The sequence below is a fragment of the Pseudophryne corroboree genome, chromosome 6 (assembly GCF_028390025.1).
Source record: "Pseudophryne corroboree isolate aPseCor3 chromosome 6, aPseCor3.hap2, whole genome shotgun sequence".
NCBI lineage: Eukaryota > Metazoa > Chordata > Amphibia > Anura > Myobatrachidae > Pseudophryne > Pseudophryne corroboree.
The window spans coordinates 748,892,479-748,915,533 of NC_086449.1; the positions used below are offsets into that span (position 1 = coordinate 748,892,479).

The 23,055-nt window shown below is 46.9% G+C and overlaps 1 protein-coding gene across 3 annotated transcripts in view; it reads left to right on the forward strand.

Annotated features, from left to right (window-relative positions):
- Positions 1–23,055, forward strand: part of FLT4 (fms related receptor tyrosine kinase 4) — a 312,191-nt gene that overhangs the window by 249,416 nt on the left and 39,720 nt on the right. For all 3 annotated transcript variants that reach the window (XM_063928527.1, XM_063928526.1, XM_063928528.1), the window contains one exon: positions 506–628. In XM_063928527.1, the coding sequence (XP_063784597.1) occupies positions 506–628 (123 nt within the window). The remainder of the gene's footprint in view (positions 1–505; positions 629–23,055) is intronic.

Consider the following 23,055-nt stretch of genomic DNA (forward strand, 5'->3'; position numbering starts at 1 on the left):
TACGAGAAATAGAATTACCGGTGAGTAAATTCTTATTTTTAAATGACACCTTTTATGATATATGTCCCGTAGCACGCAGCCCTGTGGTTTTCTGTTTAACGCTGACTTTATTTCTAAACTGATTTTCTATTCACATCTTGCAATTGATAATTATGATTTGCAAATAATTATTATTACTGTACCTCTTATTTTTTTAAATATGTAATTTTAACTTTATTGTCCAAGTTGTAAGTAATGACAGAGTTTGTTATAAGTCGTAATAAACTAGTAATTTAAGCTAAGTAGGTGGTGAAGGGGAACTTGTGAACACTATACCTTTCTTTTCAAATTAATTTGATATAAAAGGTCAACCAAGACAAAGACAAAGCAAAGGGTTTAAAATCATTAGTAAGTGCTGTATTTCAAACATAAGGCAGCAGTAAAATAATGACAATAATTGTGAGTTCTGCAAAAAAAAAAAAAGTTGATCAAAATTTCTGTGCTAAAATAACCTGTTTTCTTACAGTGTATTCACAGAGACTTGGCTGCCAGGAACATCCTATTGTCTGAGAACAATGTTGTAAAAATCTGTGACTTTGGTCTGGCCAGAGATATTTACAAAGACCCTGATTACGTCAGGAAAGGAAGTGTAAGTCTCACAAGCACACAAAGCACTACAGAAATATTTACATGAATAAACACATTATAGACAATACTCAGCCAAACACAAAGTGATACATGGGAAAATCATGAGAATTTTTGTTAGTCGAATTGTAACGCAACGCAAAATGCATTTTGGGGTAAACCGCAAAAAACCCATGCAATGTGCAGCCACACATGCAATCCCTTGGAGCCACACACTACATAGATCTGCCTAGCCACAACGCTGATCACCCCTTTACAAGGTACAAGGTAATCATAAAATAGTTAAAACTCTCCAGCTTGGAATTCTGTAGCTTTCTATGCAAGGGCAAATAGCTCAATGAATAGTGTCCGACTGCAAAGTCATAGGCAATGGGTCCAAATCCTGGGCACATCAACATCCTGAAAAAGGACAGTGCAACTGAACAACAAAGAGCTATCAAGTCAAGTCCATGAATGCTGTATAGGTATTAGCAACATAAGGGGTGGGGGTAGGAGACAGAGACAGTCAGCAGATGCTGGGCTTCAAAAAGGGGGGAAGTGCAAGTGATAGTAATTCTATACTTTATTATTGACATATGCTGCCAACAGCACCCCCTACCCTGCAACGCGCACAACTAGTTACGCCCTGCCTACCACTATTTTAGCATGCCTTAATGGCAAGATTATGGTAGAGTATGCAACTATGCTGGTATGTATAGTTCTACAGCAGCTGGAGGGGCCCCTTGCAGAATACCTCTTCCCTATGTGTTTAGTTTGGACATAGATGCTGTGAAAGCTGCCTGTTATACCCTTTTCACACTGCCAATGCTGGATCCCACCCGGGAACTGGAAGCGGGTCCTTCCCGGGTGGGATCCAGCATTGGCAGCTGCTGCTGGCTTCCCTGACCTGGCAATAAGCTGGGTGGGTTGCCATAGCAGCTGGGGGAGGAGCCGGCGGCAGGGGCGGAGGTGGCGCTGGGAGATGAGCTCATCTCCGCGCCGCCTCTCCCTATCTAGTAAATGGGTCCCAGGTCGCATCGACCCGGGAGCCCGTTTACGCAGCCACTGACCTGGTATTCAACCCGGGTATAACACTGCTTTATACCCAGGTTGAATTGCCGGGTCAGGCGACCCGCGATTTCGGAAATGCCCCTTTCACACCGCACGCCGACCTGTGTCGACTCGGCAATATGCCGGGTCGATACCGGGTTATTTGTGCGGTGTGAAAGGGGTATTAGTGGACAGCTGTGGCTGCCTGTAAAGAGCTGTTTGGCTGTGGTGACAATGTGATTGGTGGCTATTGTACAAACCTTACCAAGAAGAAACATGGAAGTAAAACTGACCTAGAAAGTTACTTTAGCTAAAAGTCATATCTGGTAATAAAAAAAATAGCCGTTTAATCACTTTAAAGTTAAAATATATGCAAATAGAGTAGAAATTATGTGGTCTGGATTGACGGGGAAAATAAAAAGATGATGTGCCGGTGTTACTGTACGTATTAACCACTTTATATGTATAACATTTTATAACTGTGACAAAAAAAAATTATTAAGAATGGATGGTATCGGGATCCAGGCGCTTGAGATGCCGACAGTCAGAATACCGACAGCAGCATCCTGATGCACAGAATCCTGACACCTGGTAGGTAACTAGTGTAACCCTCCCCCTCTCCCCCCAACCCTTCTTTCCCACAGCCTAACCCTAACCATCCCCACTTGGTGCCTAAACCTAACCCCCCCCACCCTTCTTAGTGCCTAACCCCCCCCCCCCCTTCTTAGTGCCTAAACCTAACCTAACCCTCCCCGACATACTTACGTTAGGGATTCATTGTGATCAATGTCAGGTTTCTGACATCGGTCTTGTGACCAGTGTCGGAATTCCGGCATTGGTATTCCGACTTCCGGCATCCTGACCAGATCCCTTAAGAACAACTTATACCAGTTTTTTAGGAATTTGGTGTGAATTAAAAACCTGAGATGTGGGCACGAAGTGGCCATGGAAGTCTCCATATGTATCAATTATTCTTTTTGCGTACTCACTGTATTTTCTTATTTTCAACATAAGCTCAAGCTGAAATCTAATTGGGGCTAAACAGTCTTTTGTAGACACCTTTATACCCCTTTCACACCAAGCTTTTGACCAAGGCTATTGCCAGGTCAACCTGGGTGGCAGTTCGGTGGGAAAGGGTCCCCTGAAAAATACCTGAGTAGAGTGACCCGCCATTTAAACCCGGGTACCTACTCTGGTTGGCCCTGGAAGAAGCAGTTTGACAGGTAACACTGGTCATATGACCCAGGTCCTGTTCAAACCCTATGGAGAGGGGGCTCACCAGCGCTTGGCGATAATGTCATCTCCAAGTGCCAGCTCAGGAGAAGCCCCGGCAAAATCCCAGATCCGGTCTGCGATGTGAATGTTTGAATCACAAGCTTTCATCCTGTGTACAGTGACCCGGGCTGTACCTGAGCTTGCATAGATAGAGACTCTTCAACTTGACCATTGCCAGCTTCCTTCGTGCACCGTAATCCACATTATACATCACACATTAACCAAACTTGCCGTTAATTTAACATTTCATCTTTATACTGCTTTTCAATAATTATTAACTCATAAAGCAGAGAGAATATAGCCGGGTACACACTATAGGTATTGCACGATACATCATAATGATATATCGCAGACATCGTATTGTCATTTCCGACTGTCATTTATTGAATCATCCCATTGAAGGTGCTGCACATACAATGGGACAATTCCACAGCCGACGCCGGAGTAGTTAAATGCAGCATGTAACAATCGTTTACTATGTACGGCAGATGCAATGGATCGTTACATAATATCCCTAAGAATAGAGAGTGAGAAATGTAACTAAAAAACAGAAACAGAGTAATATACTGTACAGTGCATTATGGAAAACAAATGGCCATTCCTTGGAACAAAATAAAATCCAGATGCAAATATTAATATTAAAACGTGCAGACACCCCAATTGGAGGAGGTCACATTGGAGGTCTGTAGATGAGAGTGGCCATACACAATAGGGCCTAGACCACATGTGCAAATAAGAATATATTGCGCTGCTATTTTGCACCTTTCCAAAAGGGGGGGGGGGGGAGTTGGGAGCAGATGCACATTACAGCTAAACTTCAAATCAATAGATTTAAAAAAAAAGCCGCGCCAGTACAATTGTGGTACAAGCAGAAGCAGTCAGCGTGCCGTAACTAGGCATTTTAGCGCTGTGTGCAAGAAACGACAGTGGCGCCCCCCCCCCATGTAAGATAGGGGCAGTGCGCGCCGTGGGCGCGTTAAAAATTTATAGGGGCGTGGCTTCACCGGGAAGGGGCGTGGCCACAAAATAATAGCAATTCATACTACGGTGCACAGTAGTCTACATTATTCAAATTACGCTGCACAGTAGCGCCACTACACCAGGTAGAGCCCCTTTTATACATTACAGCAGACAGCGTCCCCCTTTTTACACATTACAGCAGACAGCATCACCCTTTTTACACATTACAGCAGACAGTCCCCCTTTTTACACATTGCGGCAGCCAGTCCCCCTTTTTACACATTGCGGCAGCCAGTCCCCCTTTTTACACATTGCGGCAGCCAGGCCCCCTCTTTACACATTGCGGCAGCCAGGCCCCCTTTTTACACATTGCGGCAGCCAGGCCCCCTCTTTACACATTGCGGCAGCCAGTCCCCCTTTTTACACATTGCGGCAGCCAGTCCCCCTTTTTACACATTGCGGCAGCCAGGCCCCCTTTTTACACATTGCGGCAGCCAGGCCCCCTTTTTACACATTGCGGCAGCCAGGCCCCCTTTTTACACATTGCGGCAGCCAGGCCCCCTTTTTACACATTGTGGCAGCCAGGCCCCCTTTTTACACATTGCGGCAGCCAGTCCCCCTTTTTACACATTGCGGCAGCCATCCCCCTTTTTACACATTGCGGCAGCCATCCCCCTTTTTACACATTGCGGCAGACGGTGACCCCCTGAGAGAGAGAGAGAGAGAGAGAAAGAGAGATATACTTACCATCTCCCTGCTGGCAGTCAGGCTCCTCGTGCAGCTCCCTCGGTGCAGGCAGTGAGGGGAGAAGGAGGGAGGGGGAGCCGCAGCAGCGCTATGTCATTGGTAGTAAGCGCCGCTGCAGCATCCCCCTCTCCTTCCGTATTGGCTGCCCGGCGCTGCTGTGGATGCTGGGATGGAGGAACCGCATCCCAGCATCCACAGCACCGCCGGGCAGCCAATACAGAAGGAGAGGGGGATGCTGCAGCGGCGCTTACTACCAATGACATAGCGCTGCTGCGGCTCCCTGCTCCCCCTCCCTCCTCCTCCTTCTCCGCTGCCCGGCGCTGGTCCTCTTCTCCCTCCACAGCGCGGCGCACACAGCAGAGGCGGCATGTAATGAGTCAATTTGACTCATTACATGCCGCTGGCCGTGCGCCCTCAGGGCAACTGCGCTGTGTGCCAAGCCCACTTGGCACACACGTAGTTACGGCCCTGGTTCTCAAACTCGGTCCTCGGGACCCCACACAGTGCATGTTTTGCAGGTGCACAGGTGTATTAATTACTCACTGACACATTTTAAAAGGTCCACAGGTGGAGCTAGTCACTTGTGATTCTGTGAGGAGACCTGCAAAACATGCACCGTGTGGAGTCCTGAGGACCGAGTTTGAGAACCTGTGGTCTAGCACAATCTGTAAAGTGCATGTTATAAGCTAATTGGTTGGAACAGTATTCTATCTCTCTCTACTTTATCTCTCTCCTAGACTGATCTGTACATGTTCAAATCGTTCCGGTAGAAAGATTGCTTGTATAATGCTCTAACAAATAAAATGCCTTGATGTGACCAGACGGTCCCGTACAAGAACCCTCACTGCTTCGCGTCCCATCCCCAGTCACAGAATGGAGTTTTAGGTCACAAGGTCACACGGGACCTGGCCAATTAGGGGATTCCCGCTTACCGTCAGTAACCGCCTGTTACTGACTCCACCCACTGCACAGTGGGCGGGTACTATGCTGCCACCACCAGACTCCTACTCTGCAATGGCATCTGGAACCACGGTTCTGCTCTGTATGCGTCGACACGCTGTCTTACCACACCTGTGTGGTGTTGATGAATCCCCACTAGTCGCTTAACTAGGCCTCTACCCGGTAGCTGGCTGGAGGCGGAGCTTGGAGACGCTGGGTGCACCCTGGACAGCCGGAAAATGGAGCTAGGTTTTGCCTATCCTGCAGGTCACAAGATGAAGTGGTCCTCTTGAGGCAGAAGTTATTTATTTGCCCAAAAATAGTTCTGAAAAGAACTTCAGCAATACAGGAAGAGGTTTACAGCAGAATGAAAATGGTATAATACAACTCTGAAGCTCACAGGTCTCCTGTTTTTATACAATAAAACCACAATGCATCTCAGGGGGCAGTTCCCCCCTGAGTCCTTTTCATCCAATCAAGATATCTTATAAAATATATAAAAATAAATTACATTTTAAAAGGATATAAGTGCATGAAGCAATTTCCTCCTTCCTGTCACACACAGTTTTGTGTCATTTAAACTTCATTCCTTACCAACTGGTAGTTTACACTTCACTTTTGATACATTTATCACATAGCTTCAAAATATGGTTGATTTCTCAAACAGATGTTCCTCATCCTTCCTGCATATACCATTCAGGATTCGTATATCAATCAAACCAGCTACATAAATAAATGATGTGCGGGTTTGGTTTTACTTGGATTTACTCAGAGCTCGAAACGGCATCTTATTGGATCACGGATGTCACGCGTTTTGGATAGCCAATAAGCAAAACCCAAAATACCCGAGTAAATCCGAGTAAAACCGAACCCGCTCATCTCTAATAAATACAGGTTCCAAACCCATACCACTTTACATATTCACACTCCCAGCATTTACCTGTCAGGCACTGTCCAATATCAAAAAGGTTTTGTCATTCACCCGATCTGCTAGGAGAGGGCAATTAGCATCCCATTTCCTAGTCACAGAAGGTAGGGGAGTCTTATTCAGTCCTATATAGTAAGTGCATTTTTCCCTTTAAAATATATGTGACCACATCTTAAATATGAATACATTTAAACATGCAATCCTACAATTGTGCACAGAGCACTACGTATGACATGTTAAAACACATCACTAAACATATTTTTAAACAGTCCGCACCTGGCGCCGTAAGTACATTTAACAGTGGCGCCAAGCGCCTATTGTCCTCAAAATGGTGCCAGGCGCTTAAGGGTTAACCCCTTACGTGCAGTGGCCACCATTAACCATGTGGCCGATGGGTCATCCAGCCACACACATGTTTAACCTTTTTCCACCTAAATCCCAGGTCTGACCCGAGATTTGGAGCACAAATCCACTGTGGCTCAGACCTGTGCAATAGCACCGGGAGTCTCAGCAGCAGTAAAGACTCTGGCTCCGCCCCCTGATGTCACTGGCACAGCCAGTGTTATCACTGCAGGAATCCCGTGGATCTCCCCAGAGCCGGCCCTAACCAATATGATGCCCTAGGCAAGATTTTGGCTGGTGCCGTCTTAGCACCACCGCTGGTTCTGCCTCTGACCTTGCACCTCTTTCCCAGCACCATCACCCCTCACCCATAGCAATCCTTGTATTCCCTATATTTTAAATAGGAACAGTTCGCACATTTTTGACGCACAGCCCAAAAAGGGTAATCTTCTCGCTGGGAAGGGGCATGGCCACACAAAAGTAACCCCAATTCCAATTACGCCACACAGTACTGCAACTTTATTCACATTTTATCTTGCGATAGTGTCCATAATTCATATTATATCCCACAGTAGTATCACTTTACCTTATAAACGTTACTCCTCACAGTAGAGCCCCTTATTCACATTACATCACACTGAATTGCTCCTTATTCACATTAGACGACACAGTAGTGCCCTTTCTATATGCAACACCACATAGTAGATCACCTTGGCCCTCATTCCGAGTTGTTCGCTCGCAAGGCGATTATAGCAGAGTTACACACGCTAAGCCGCCGCCTACTGGGAGTGAATCTAAACATCTTAAATGTGCGACCGATGTATTCGCAATATTGCGATCAAAACCGAGTTAGCAGTTTCTGAGTAACTCCAGACTTACTCTGCCTGTGCGATCAATTCAGTGCTTTTCGGTCCCGGCTGACGTCATAAACACACCCAGCGTTCGCCCAAGCACTCCCACCGTTTCTCCAGACACGCCTGCGTTTTTTCCGGAAACGGTAGCGTTTCCTGCCACACGCCCCTAAAACGCCGTACATCCGCCCAGTAACACCCATTTCCTGTCAATCACAATGCGTTCTCCGGAGCGACGAAAAAGCCGTGAGTAAAATTACTTTCTTCTTAGTAAAGTTACTTGACGCATGCGCAGTGCGAACATTACGCATGCGCACTAAGAGAATTCTCACTGCGATGCGATGAAAAATACCGAGCGAACAACTCGGAATGAGGGCCCTTATACACATAATGCCCACATTAGTAATGCATTTATACACAATTCCACACAGTAATGCCCCTTACACATATGAGACACATTAATGTCCTTATAAACATAATGCACCTTACACATTATGACAACCTTTATTAATGCCCTTTTACACATAATGTCCCTTACACATATGCCGCACATTATTAATGCCCTTATACACATAATGACACACATAGTGCCCCCTACACATTTTCTGCACATTATTAGTGCCCCTATAAACATAATGACACACATACAGTAGTACCCTGTTACACATATGCCGCATATTATTAATGCCCTTATACACATAATGACACACATAGTGGTCCTTTACACATGTTGCACATTATTAATGCATTTTTACATGACACACATAATGCTCCTTACACATATTCCGAACACTACTGCACAACCAACCCACTCACATGCACACAGCACTCACACTTCCACTAACACTGTGACCTCTGCCTCTGCTTGGATACAGATGTGTCCTCACAAATCTTGCATCAATGCTAACGTCGGGCACCTTTTTTTAATGAAAATGTATCTTATTTGGATTGCTATGTGGCTAGGATGCACAAGCAGCTTCTGCTGATTAAACTGATATGCAGCATGCCTATATACTGTGTGAGACTGTGACTGTATCTGCATATGAAATGCTACATACAGAATATAGGCATGCTGCTTATCATTTTAATCAGCAGAAGCTGCTGATGCCCCTAGGCATATCAAATGCCCTAAGCAATTTCCTAATTTGCCTATGGCCGGCTCTGGATCTCCCCATGCTGTAATTGGGAGTCAGGTCAGATGATCCACCTTACCGGTTTACACTGCCCCTTAACTCAGGTCCTTCCCGGGACTAACCCTGCAAGCCAGCCTGCTTGGATTCATTGGACCCAGATTAACCCTTTTCCACTGAGCCGTGACCTGGGTTATCACAGCAATAACCTGGGTTTTAGCGGCAGTGGAAAAGGGTTTTTTGCGGGTGGCATAAGACTAGAAATGAGAACACATGGACAAAATAAGATGTTAGTGCTAGAGATGAGCGGGTTCGGTTTCTCTGAATCCGAACCCGCCAGAACTTCATGTTTTTTTTCACGGGTCCGAGCGACTCGGATCTTCCCGCCTTGCTCGGTTAACCCGAGCGCGCCCGAACGTCATCATGACGCTGTCGGATTCTCGCGAGGCTCGGATTCTATCGCGAGACTCGGATTCTATATAAGGAGCCGCGCGTCGCCGCCATTTTCACACGTGCATTGAGATTGATAGGGAGAGGACGTGGCTGGCGTCCTCTCCGTTTAGAATAGATTAGAGAGACACTTGATTTACTAATTTTGGGGAGCATTAGGAGTACTCAGTACAGTGCAGAGTTTTGCTGATAGTGACCACCAGTTTTATTTATAATCCGTTCTCTGCCTGAAAAAAGCGATACACAGCACACAGTGACTCAGTCACATACCATATCTGTGTGCACTGCTCAGGCTCAGGCCAGTGTGCTGCATCATCTATTATCTATATATAATATTATATATATCTGTCTGACTGCTCAGCTCACACAGCTTATAATTGTGGGGGAGACTGGGGAGCACTACTGCAGTGCCAGTTATAGGTTATAGCAGGAGCCAGGAGTACATAATATATTATATAGTGAGTGACCACCAGACACACAGTGCAGTTTATTTAATATATCCGTTCTCTGCCTGAAAAAAGCGATACACACAGTGACTCAGTCAGTCACATACCATATCTGTGTGCACTGCTCAGGCTCAGGCCAGTGTGCTGCATCATCTATATAATATATATTATATATCTGTCTGACTGCTCAGCTCACACAGCTTATAATTGTGGGGGAGACTGGGGAGCACTACTGCAGTGCCAGTTATAGGTTATAGCAGGAGCCAGGAGTACATAATATTATATTAAAACAGTGCACACTTTTGCTGCAGGAGTGCCACTGCCAGTGTGACTAGTGACCAGTGACCTGACCACCAGTATATATAATATTAGTAGTATACTATCTCTTTATCAACCAGTCTATATTAGCAGCAGACACAGTACAGTGCGGTAGTTCACGGCTGTGGCTACCTCTGTGTCGGCACTCGGCAGCCCGTCCATAATTGTATATACCACCTAACCGTGGTTTTTTTTTCTTTCTTTATACATACATACTAGTTACGAGTATACTATCTCTTTATCAACCAGTCTATATATTAGCAGCAGACACAGTACAGTGCGGTAGTTCACGGCTGTGGCTACCTCTGTGTCGGCACTCGGCAGCCCGTCCATAATTGTATATACCACCTAACCGTGGTTTTTTTTTCTTTCTTTATACATACATACTAGTTACGAGTATACTATCTCTTTATCAACCAGTCTATATATTAGCAGCAGACACAGTACAGTGCGGTAGTTCACGGCTGTGGCTACCTCTGTGTCGGCACTCGGCAGCCCGTCCATAATTGTATATACCACCTAACCGTGGTTTTTTTTTCTTTCTTTATACATACATACTAGTTACGAGTATACTATCTCTTTATCAACCAGTCTATATATTAGCAGCAGACACAGTACAGTGCGGTAGTTCACGGCTGTGGCTACCTCTGTGTCGGCACTCGGCAGCCCGTCCATAATTGTATATACCACCTAACCGTGGTTTTTTTTTCTTTCTTTATACATACATACTAGTTACGAGTATACTATCTCTTTATCAACCAGTCTATATATTAGCAGCAGACACAGTACAGTGCGGTAGTTCACGGCTGTGGCTACCTCTGTGTCGGCACTCGGCAGCCCGTCCATAATTGTATATACCACCTAACCGTGGTTTTTTTTCTTTCTTTATACATACATACTAGTTACGAGTATACTATCTCTTTATCAACCAGTCTATATATTAGCAGCAGACACAGTACAGTGCGGTAGTTCACGGCTGTGGCTACCTCTGTGTCGGCACTCGGCAGCCCGTCCATAATTGTATATACCACCTAACCGTGGTTTTTTTTTCTTTCTTTATACATACATACTAGTTACGAGTATACTATCTCTTTATCAACCAGTCTATATATTAGCAGCAGACACAGTACAGTGCGGTAGTTCACGGCTGTGGCTACCTCTGTGTCGGCACTCGGCAGCCCGTCCATAATTGTATATACCACCTAACCGTGGTTTTTTTTTCTTTCTTTATACATACATACTAGTTACGAGTATACTATCTCTTTATCAACCAGTCTATATATTAGCAGCAGACACAGTACAGTGCGGTAGTTCACGGCTGTGGCTACCTCTGTGTCGGCACTCGGCAGCCCGTCCATAATTGTATATACCACCTAACCGTGGTTTTTTTTTCTTTCTTTATACATACATACTAGTTACGAGTATACTATCTCTTTATCAACCAGTTTATATATTAGCAGCAGACACAGTACAGTGCGGTAGTTCACGGCTGTGGCTACCTCTGTGTCGGCACTCGGCAGCCCGTCCATAATTGTATACTAGTATCCAATCCATCCATCTCCATTGTTTACCTGAGGTGCCTTTTAGTTGTGCCTATTAAAATATGGAGAACAAAAATGTTGAGGTTCCAAAATTAGGGAAAGATCAAGATCCACTTCCACCTCGTGCTGAAGCTGCTGCCACTAGTCATGGCCGAGATGATGAAATGCCAGCAACGTCGTCTGCCAAGGCCGATGCCCAATGGCATAGTACAGAGCATGTCAAAACCAAAACACCAAATATCAGTAAAAAAAGGACTCCAAAACCTAAAATAAAATTGTCGGAGGAGAAGCGTAAACTTGCCAATATGCCATTTACCACACGGAGTGGCAAGGAACGGCTGAGGCCCTGGCCTATGTTCATGGCTAGTGGTTCAGCTTCACATGAGGATGGAAGAATTCAGCCTCTCGCTAGAAAACTGAAAAGACTCAAGCTGGCAAAAGCACCGCAAAGAACTGTACGTTCTTTGAAATCCCAAATCCACAAGGAGAGTCCAATTGTGTCGGTTGCGATGCCTGACCTTCCCAACACTGGACGTGAAGAGCATGCGCCTTCCACCATTTGCACGCCCCCTGCAAGTGCTGGAAGGAGCACCCGCAGTCCAGTTCCTGATAGTCAGATTGAAGATGTCAGTGTTGAAGTACACCAGGATGAGGAGGATATGGGTGTTGCTGGCGCTGGGGAGGAAATTGACCAGGAGGATTCTGATGGTGAGGTGGTTTGTTTAAGTCAGGCACCCGGGGAGACACCTGTTGTCCGTGGGAGGAATATGGCCGTTGACATGCCAGGTGAAAATACCAAAAAAATCAGCTCTTCGGTGTGGAGGTATTTCACCAGAAATGCGGACAACAGGTGTCAAGCCGTGTGTTCCCTTTGTCAAGCTGTAATAAGTAGGGGTAAGGACGTTAACCACCTCGGAACATCCTCCCTTATACGTCACCTGCAGCGCATTCATAATAAGTCAGTGACAAGTTCAAAAACTTTGGGTGACAGCGGAAGCAGTCCACTGACCAGTAAATCCCTTCCTCTTGTAACCAAGCTCACGCAAACCACCCCACCAACTCCCTCAGTGTCAATTTCCTCCTTCCCCAGGAATGCCAATAGTCCTGCAGGCCATGTCACTGGCAATTCTGACGAGTCCTCTCCTGCCTGGGATTCCTCCGATGCATCCTTGCGTGTAACGCCTACTGCTGCTGGCGCTGCTGTTGTTGCCGCTGGGAGTCGATGGTCATCCCAGAGGGGAAGTCGTAAGCCCACTTGTACTACTTCCAGTAAGCAATTGACTGTTCAACAGTCCTTTGCGAGGAAGATGAAATATCACAGCAGTCATCCTACTGCAAAGCGGATAACTGAGTCCTTGACAACTATGTTGGTGTTAGACGTGCGTCCGGTATCCGCCGTTAGTTCACAGGGAACTAGACAATTTATTGAGGCAGTGTGCCCCCGTTACCAAATACCATCTAGGTTCCACTTCTCTAGGCAGGCGATACCGAGAATGTACACGGACGTCAGAAAAAGACTCACCAGTGTCCTAAAAAATGCAGTTGTACCCAATGTCCACTTAACCACGGACATGTGGACAAGTGGAGCAGGGCAGGGTCAGGACTATATGACTGTGACAGCCCACTGGGTAGATGTATGGACTCCCGCCGCAAGAACAGCAGCGGCGGCACCAGTAGCAGCATCTCGCAAACGCCAACTCTTTCCTAGGCAGGCTACGCTTTGTATCACCGCTTTCCAGAATACGCACACAGCTGAAAACCTCTTACGGCAACTGAGGAAGATCATCGCGGAATGGCTTACCCCAATTGGACTCTCCTGTGGATTTGTGGCATCGGACAACGCCAGCAATATTGTGTGTGCATTAAATATGGGCAAATTCCAGCACGTCCCATGTTTTGCACATACCTTGAATTTGGTGGTGCAGAATTTTTTAAAAAACGACAGGGGCGTGCAAGAGATGCTGTCGGTGGCCAGAAAAATTGCGGGACACTTTCGGCGTACAGGCACCACGTACAGAAGACTGGAGCACCACCAAAAACTACTGAACCTGCCCTGCCATCATCTGAAGCAAGAAGTGGTAACGAGGTGGAATTCAACCCTCTATATGCTTCAGAGGTTGGAGGAGCAGCAAAAGGCCATTCAAGCCTATACAATTGAGCACGATATAGTAGGTGGAATGCACCTGTCTCAAGTGCAGTGGAGAATGATTTCAACGTTGTGCAAGGTTCTGATGCCCTTTGAACTTGCCACACGTGAAGTCAGTTCAGACACTGCCAGCCTGAGTCAGGTCATTCCCCTCATCAGGCTTTTGCAGAAGAAGCTGGAGGCATTGAAGAAGGAGCTAAAAGGGAGCGATTCCGCTAGGCATGTGGGACTTGTGGATGCAGCCCTTAATTCGCTTAACAAGGATTCACGGGTGGTCAATCTGTTGAAATCAGAGCACTACATTTTGGCCACCGTGCTCGATCCTAGATTTAAAGCCTACCTTGGATCTCTCTTTCCGGCAGACACAGGTCTGCTGGGGTTGAAAGACCTGCTGGTGACAAAATTGTCAAGTCAAGCGGAACGCGACCTGTCAACATCTCCTCCTTCACATTCTCCCGCAACTGGGGGTGCGAGGAAAAGGCTCAGAATTCCGAGCCCACCCGCTGGCGGTGATGCAGGGCAGTCTGGAGCGACTGCTGATGCTGACATCTGGTCCGGACTGAAGGACCTGACAACGATTACGGACATGTCGTCTACTGTCACTGCATATGATTCTCTCAACATTGATAGAATGGTGGAGGATTATATGAGTGACCGCATCCAAGTAGGCACGTCACACAGTCCGTACTTATACTGGCAGGAAAAAGAGGCAATTTGGAGGCCCTTGCACAAACTGGCTTTATTCTACCTAAGTTGCCCTCCCACAAGTGTGTACTCCGAAAGAGTGTTTAGTGCCGCCGCTCACCTTGTCAGCAATCGGCGTACGAGGTTACATCCAGAAAATGTGGAGAAGATGATGTTCATTAAAATGAATTATAATCAATTCCTCCGCGGAGACATTGACCAGCAGCAATTGCCTCCACAAAGTACACAGGGAGCTGAGATGGTGGATTCCAGTGGGGACGAATTGATAATCTGTGAGGAGGGGGATGTACACGGTGATATATCGGAGGGTGAAGATGAGATGGACATCTTGCCTCTGTAGAGCCAGTTTGTGCAAGGAGAGATTAATTGCTTCTTTTTTGGGGGGGGTCCAAACCAACCCGTCATATCAGTCACAGTCGTGTGGCAGACCCTGTCACTGAAATGATGGGTTGGTTAAAGTGTGCATGTCCTGTTTTGTTTATACAACATAAGGGTGGGTGGGAGGGCCCAAGGACAATTCCATCTTGCACCTCTTTTTTCTTTTCTTTTTCTTTGCATCATGTGCTGATTGGGGAGGGTTTTTTGGAAGGGACATCCTGCGTGACACTGCAGTGCCACTCCTAGATGGGCCCGGTGTTTGTGTCGGCCACTAGGGTCGCTAATCTTACTCACACAGTCAGCTACCTCATTGCGCCTCTTTTTTTCTTTGCGTCATGTGCTGTTTGGGGAGGGTTTTTTGGAAGGGACATCCTGCGTGACACTGCAGTGCCACTCCTAGATGGGCCCGGTGTTTGTGTCGGCCACTAGGGTCGCTAATCTTACTCACACAGCTACCTCATTGCGCCTCTTTTTTTCTTTGCGTCATGTGCTGTTTGGGGAGGGTTTTTTGGAAGGGACATCCTGCGTGACACTGCAGTGCCACTCCTAGATGGGCCCGGTGTTTGTGTCGGCCACTAGGGTCGCTTATCTTACTCACACAGCGACCTCGGTGCAAATTTTAGGACTAAAAATAATATTGTGAGGTGTGAGGTATTCAGAATAGACTGAAAATGAGTGTAAATTATGGTTTTTGAGGTTAATAATACTTTGGGATCAAAATGACCCCCAAATTCTATGATTTAAGCTGTTTTTTAGTGTTTTTTGAAAAAAACACCCGAATCCAAAACACACCCGAATCCGACAAAAAAAATTCGGTGAGGTTTTGCCAAAACGCGTTCGAACCCAAAACACGGCCGCGGAACCGAACCCAAAACCAAAACACAAAACCCGAAAAATTTCAGGCGCTCATCTCTAGTTAGTGCCCATATATTTATTGTGCTGGATAAATACAAATTCAGGTTCACCCCGGGCAGAACAAGGACTGACAACCACAGTATATGCTTTTATTTTCATTTATAATCACCTAGAAATGGGGTTAGATGTCACTAAAGGAATCATAACATTGGAGAAACACATTAAAAATTAATAGATTCTAATTATATTTACCGGCTTTAATTGTTGAAATAAGAAACTTAATACACATTAGCGGTAATCAGGACTGCATTCATCACTGAGTACATCACAAAGTAACTCAGCAGTTTTAGCTGATTCTGTAGAAGTGGAAGAGGGATGGAGACGGAGTAATATATCTATGCCAAGATTAAAGCAATCAGGTCTGTGATTACCTTTAATTGCTTGATTGTGGAAATAGATCAGTTCTGTATTTCAGAGCTGCACACAGCTGTCCAGTGTCAGGCTCCACAGGCACAGACTCTTGCAAAGCTTTCAGGACAGAGAATGAATACGTTACAGATGTATATATGATTTGGATTACAAACCAAACAGTATTTGCAGCAAAAAAACTGTGATCGTCATTAATCAAAATTGTAACATGAAACCCATTCCCTGCTCTATTTAATCTAATTGGCACTACATCAAAATTAAAATTTGAGATCAGTACGCAGTTATCTTCAAAGCTATTCGGCTCAATTCACCTGGAATTGCTGGTGATTGGAGTTCATTTACTGAAGCCTGGTGTGCAGTTATGATGGATCTAAGATCACCTCCATGGGGGTCATTCCTAGTTGTTCGTTCGCTAGCTGCTTTTAGCAGCATTGCACACGCTAGGCCGCCGCGCTCTGGGAGTGTATCTTAGTTTAGCAGAATAGCGAACAAAAGAGTAACAGAATTGCGATTAAATAATTCTTAGCCGTTTCTGAGTAGCTTGAGATTTACTCCTACACTGCGATCAGCTCAGCCCGTTTCGTTCCTGGTTTGACGTCACAAACATGCCCTGCGTTCGGCCAGCCACTCCCCCGTTTCTCCAGACACTCCCGCGTTTTATCCTGGTACGCCTGCATTTTTACGCACACTCCTAGAAAACGGTCAGTTTCCGCCCAGAAACACCCACTTCCTGTCAATCACTTCAACAATGAAAATTCTTAGTTCGGACGTGAGTAAATCTACTAAGTTTTGTGCTAAAATACTTAGCGCATGCGCACTGCGTACATTGCGCATTTCTGCTGCGGGGTACACTGGGCTCCACAAGGATTGGACAATGGGGTGTAGAATAGGATCTTGATCCGAGGCACCAACAGGCTCAAAGCTTTGACTGTTCCCAGAATGCACAGCGCCGCCTCCTATATCACCCCGCCTCCCAGCACAGGAGCTCAGTTTTGTAAGTTGGTGCTGCAGTAAGCAGGCACTGAATAGAGGGGCTGCTCCAGGCAGCCCTAAGAAAAGCTTTTTATGAGGTAAAAAGTGAAGACTTCAAGGGCAGCAGCGGTGGTAATTGTCTTGTGACATTCACTGCTGCAGCTCCAGCTCTCCCCAGCGGCACTGTACACTCCCGAGCCCTGGTTGCCGGGTACCTACAGCGGAGGCTCCGGTTTTCTTCACGTTAGACACACACGGCTGGGGCTCTCCAGGATCGCGTGGCCGCGCTTTGGGAGGTGGTAAGTGGGTCCCGCTTGCGGGACCTGGTCTTTATCACGATCCGGCGCGGTCAGTGGGAGGCGGGCCGCGCGCGCTGGCGGTGGACACTGTGGCAGTACAGGCGATACCACTAGATCACCAGGGCATGGGCGCAGGTCAGGTTTTCTCTCTAAACCAATTCTTATATCGCCCACAGTACCCGGTGGTTTTGCCAGCAGAGGGGATAAGGCTTAGACCTGAAGCCCCAGGGCGCCATTACTAGCAAGTGTTCCCGCCCTGGAACTGCATATCTGTCTTTTTCTCACTCCCTGTCAGTGTCTGCGGCACCATTATCCCTCAGCTCACTGTTACTGGGACTGCTTGGGCAAATCCTCCTATGTAAAGCCACCTGGTTGTCAGCGCTGTGCCTTTACATGACACCTAAGTATTTTACCTGCCTTTTTAGACAGTGATAGTTATTAAAGAGTGCACTTAGTCAGGGTTTTATACAGGTTGAGTATCCCATATCCAAATATTCCGAAATACGGAATATTCCGAAATACGGACTTTTTTGAGTGAGAGTGAGATAGTGAAACCTTTGTTTTTTGATGGCTCAATGTACACAAACTTTGTTTAATACACAAAGTTATTAAAAATACTGTATTAAATGACCTCCAGGCTGTGTGTATAAGGTGTATATGAAACATAAATGAATTGTGTGAATGTAGACACACTTTGTTTAATGCACAAAGTTATAAAAAATATTGGCTAAAATTACCTTCAGGCTGTGTGTATAAGGTGTATATGTAACATAAATGCATTCTGTGCTTAGATTAAGGTCCCATCACCATAATATCTCATTATGGTATCTAATTATTCCAAAATGCGGGAAAAATCCCATATCCAAAATACCTCTGGTCCCAAGCATTTTGGATAAGGGAGACTCAACCTGTAGTACAATTACCCTGTGATATACATCCAGTTCTTACTGTGTACTGTTATATCTATTGTTATATAGCTGTGTAAGCTAGTCCAGTGCAGTATTATTGTCAGTAATAACCTCTGCATTGTACAAACTGTGACTTTATGTGTGTGCATTTGATAGCTGAGTGGTGTCCATTTCGTGTCTTTCACTCAACCTGCTATCCCTATATTCCATAACCTGAGGGGGCTTGGTGCGTCAGGTGTTATCTAATATAGGATTTTCACAAAGATATACTGTATTACATATTTTTCTCTGTGATTTAGTCACCATATCTCTCCTTTATCTCTGCTAGTGCTGACTACACTGTGCAGGGGTTTGGGTTTAGAGGTATAGTGCTGCTGATAATTGTACTGTGTTAACCTCATACTGCAAGTTATATCATGTCTGCTTCTGAGGGTAATGGTTCTGGGGCTGAACACACTGCCAGTGTTGCTGACGCCACAGGGCCATATGAGGAGAATATAGCAGCTGTGGGCTCTGGTTCTGGGGGCTCCTTGCCCCCCAGTGGGACTGTGGCAACGGAGGCACATACTGACCCACCGTGGGCCGCTTTTTCCACGCTTCTGCATACGCTAGTTCATAAACTACTTCCCCCTATGGGACCCCTAATGCCGGTACAACCGTATGTGGTCCCTGCAGCTAACCCGCCGTGGGCGGACGATTTATGTGCTCAATAAAAGAAGTTGAACCAGTCCTTGACTACTAAAAAGTCTGACCAACACTCGCCTAAGTCCAAGAGGTCCTCTAAGCGAGCGCTTCTCTCCTCACAATCCACTGCTGTCACTGACACCTCGTCTGATGAAGACGGCACATATACTGACACCTCAGGTTCTGACTCAGATACGGCTGATGGGGAGGGTAGTTCACATGTGGATGTTCCTGATCTTTTGGAGGCTATTAAATTAATTCTGCAGATTACGGATGATCCCGAGCCATCCGTCCCTCCTAAGAAACCAGATAGGTTCAAGCATCAGAAGGTGGTTATGCAAGTTTTACCTCACTCTGACCACCTAGTGGATATACGTCAGGAACCCTGGGAAAACCCGGGTACGAAGTTTGTGCCTCAAAAGAAGATGCTGGCTCGCTATCCCCTCGCGCCAGAGCTGTCTAAAAATTGGGAAACGCCTCCTCCAATGGACTCATATGTGGCTAGGATGGTGGTTTCCTCAGCTCTACCTGTCACTACCGTCACGTCTCTAAAAGAGCCTACGGATAAACGTGTGGAGGGTTGTTTGAAAGCGATTTACACCCTCACGGGTGCTGCACAAAGGCCCACTATTGCAGCTACTTGGACTGCAGAGGCTATTGAAGCATGGGCCTCGGAGTTAGAAGCTGAAATCTCTTCTGACCATGCTAGACAATGCTTGTCATATATTGTCACAGCTTCTCGATATATTAAAGAGGCAGCTTCTGATGCCGGTATCCTAGCAGCCAAGGCCTCTACTACGTCAGTCCTGGCTCGCCGGATATTGTGGCTGAGATCCTGGTCTGTTGATCTGGACTCTAGAAAAACCCTGGAGGTACTCCCTTTCAAGGGAGATATTCTGTTTGGGGAGGACTTAAATAAGATTGTGGCTGACTTGGCTACTGCCAAAACTGCCTGTCTGCCAAATACCGCTCCTTCTGTGTCGAAGGCTAAAGGCACGTCTTTTCGCCCCTTTCGTCCTTCAGGTAAAGCAAAAGGTCAGGAGTACCATAAGCAGGCCCGCACTTCCAAACCTGGTAAGCCGAAGCCCAAAAGAGCCTGGGCTGCCCGTCAGCCAGCTGCCAAGACCGATAAGCCTGCCGCATGACGGGGCGGGCCTCCCCCTGGGGGATCCCAGGGTAAGGGGCCGGCTTCTAGGGTATACCCGGGAATGGTTGAAGACCACTTCAGATGCCTGGGTACGGGAAGTCGTCACTCGAGGTTACGCCATAGCCTTCAAATACCGACCCCCTCATCGATTTTGCCAGACAGACGTCCCTTTGGAACAGACAAAGGCAAACACTCTACACTCGGTGGTACAGACCCTCCTAGATACAGGAGTTGTCGTACAGGTGCCTCTTGCTCAGAGGGGCCGGGGGTACTATTCTCCGCTGTTTTTAGTCCCGAAACCGAATGGGTCCTCCCGGCCCATTCTCAACCTCAAGGCATTGAACAGGTTTGTGAAAGTTTCCAAGTTCCATATGGAAACCCTTCGCTCTATAGTTCTGGCCTTGGAACCTGGGTACTACATGGTCTCCCTGGACATACAGGATGCTTACCTGCATATTCCTATAGCAGTGTCACATCAACAATACCTGAGGTTCGCTATTGGCAACCTACAGGGCTACAGGATGCTTACCTGCATATTCCTATAGCAGTGTCACATCAACAATACCTGAGGTTCGCTATTGGCAACCTACATTATTAGTTTCGGGCGTTACTTTTTGGTTTAACATTGGCTCCGCGAGTCTTCATCAAAGTTATGGTGGTGATGACGGTGGTACTCCGCCATCAAGGGGTCAGTATACTGCCGTGTCTGGACGACTTGTTAATCCTGGCAAATTCCCCAGATCTTCTCCTGCGTCATCTATATATTACGGTCCAGTTTCTACAAGCCCACGGGTGGCTCATCAACTGGAAGAAATCCTCCCTGGTCCCTGCTCAGAGCATGGTGCACCTGGGAGCGTTGTTGGCCACTCACAACCAGAGGTTGTTCTTGTCTCAGGAGAAAGTCCTGAAGATTCAGGACAGGATTCGTTGCTTCCTTTCTCGTCCGCAAGTGTCGATACATTCGGCAATGCAGGTGCTAGGCCTAATGGTATCAGCATTCGACATGGTGGAGTATGCTCAATTCCATTCTCGCCCCCTCCAGAGGCTGATTCTAGCCAAGTGGGACGGCCTGCCTCACCGGATCAGATCTTAAATGATCTTTTTGACTCCGGAGGTCCGTCTGCGCTACACTGGTGGCTCCGGGACCAACAATTGTGCAGGGGTCGTCCCTTCTGGATATCCAACTGGGTCCTGTTGACGACAGATGCCAGTCTAAGAGGTTGGGGCGCGGTGCTGGAGCAACACTCCCTCCAGCGTGGCCCAGACGGCACTGGTTCTCAGACCTGCAGGGCCTATCGTCAGAGCGTCCAATTCTACCTCCACAACGCCCAGACCTCCTCGTTCAGGGCCCCTGTGTCTACCAGGACCTAGCCTGGCTGTCTTTGACGGCGTGGCTCTTGAAGCTTCCGTCTTGAGGGCTAAGGGTTTTTCTGAAGAGGTCATTAAATCTATGTTGCAGGCCCGGAAACCGGCTTTTGCTCGGATTTACCATAGGGTTTGGCATTCCTACTTTGTTTGGTGTGCATCTAACAATTATGACGCTTCCAAGTTTAGTACAGCCAAGCTTTTGGCTTTTCTGCAGCAAGGCCTAGAGTTGGGCCTGCGTCTGGCCTCCCTAAAGGTTCATATTTCTGCCTTGTCGGTGTGGTTTCAGAGAAAAATTGCGACTTTGCCTGATGTTCATACTTTCACTCAGGGTGTGTTGCGTATATCCAACCTCCCTATGTCCCGCCTGTGGCTCCTTTAGATTTGTCGGTGGTTTTGGAGGCGTTGCAAGAGCCTCCGTTTGAACCCCTCGGTTCAGCTGACCTTAAGTGGCTTTCCCTTAAGGTGGTGTTCTTGCTGGCTATTGCCTCTGCTAGAAGAGTGTCGGATCTGGGTGCCTTGTCTTGTAGTTCCCCATATCTGATTTTTCACCGTGATCGAGCGGTTCTTAGGACTTGTCCCGGATATTTACCTAAGGTGGTTTCTTCGTTTCACCTTAATCAGGAGATTGTGGTTCCGGCCTTTGTCTCTCCTGATTTGTCTCCCAAAGAGCGGTCTTTGGATGTGGTATGGGCTCTCCGTATATATGTGAAGAGAACTGCTTCTATCCGAAAATCTGATTCTCTCTTTGTTTTGTTTGGTTTTCACAAACGTGGCTGGCCTGCTCACAAGCAGACCCCGGCCAGATGGATTAGAATGGGGATTGCACATGCTTATGTACAGGCTGGTCTCTCTGCTCCTGTTCACATTAAGGCCCAGTCTACTCGGTCTGTTGGACCTTCTTGGGTGGCCCAACGTGGTGCGACCCTTGAACAATTGTGCAAGGCGGCTACGTGGTCTTCCGGGAACACGTTCATAAGGTTATATGCCTTCGATACTGCCGCTTCCCAGGATGCTTCCTTTGGACGCCGGGTTCTTGTGCCCGCTACAGTGCGTCCCCTCCCATACGGAACTGCTTTAGGACATCCCCATTGTCCAATCCTTGTGGAGCCCAGTGTACCCCGCAGCAGAAAACGAGTTTTATGGTAAGAACTTACCTTTGTTAAAACTCTTTCTGCGAGGTACACTGGGCTCCACAAGGCGCCCACCCTGACGCACTTGGGTTGATATGGCATTAGCCGCTGACACTTCTCTTGTCGTGAGAGTGTGGTGTATGACTGTGGCTACTAACTGTTGTCGTCTCTTTTCCTGCTACTGCATTGGGCTGGTTAAATAAAAACTGAGCTCCTGTGCTGGGAGGCGGGGTTATAGAGGAGGTGGCGCTGTGCATTCAGGGAACAATCAAAGCTTTGAGCCTGGTGGTGCTTCGGATCAAGATCCTATTCTACACCCCATTCTACACCCCTTGTGAAGCCCAGTGTACCTCGCAGAAAGAGTTTTAACAAAGGTAAGTTCTTACCATAAAACTCGTTTTTTGCCTTAATCGCTCCATTGCGAAAATCGGCAACGAGCGAACAACTCGGAATG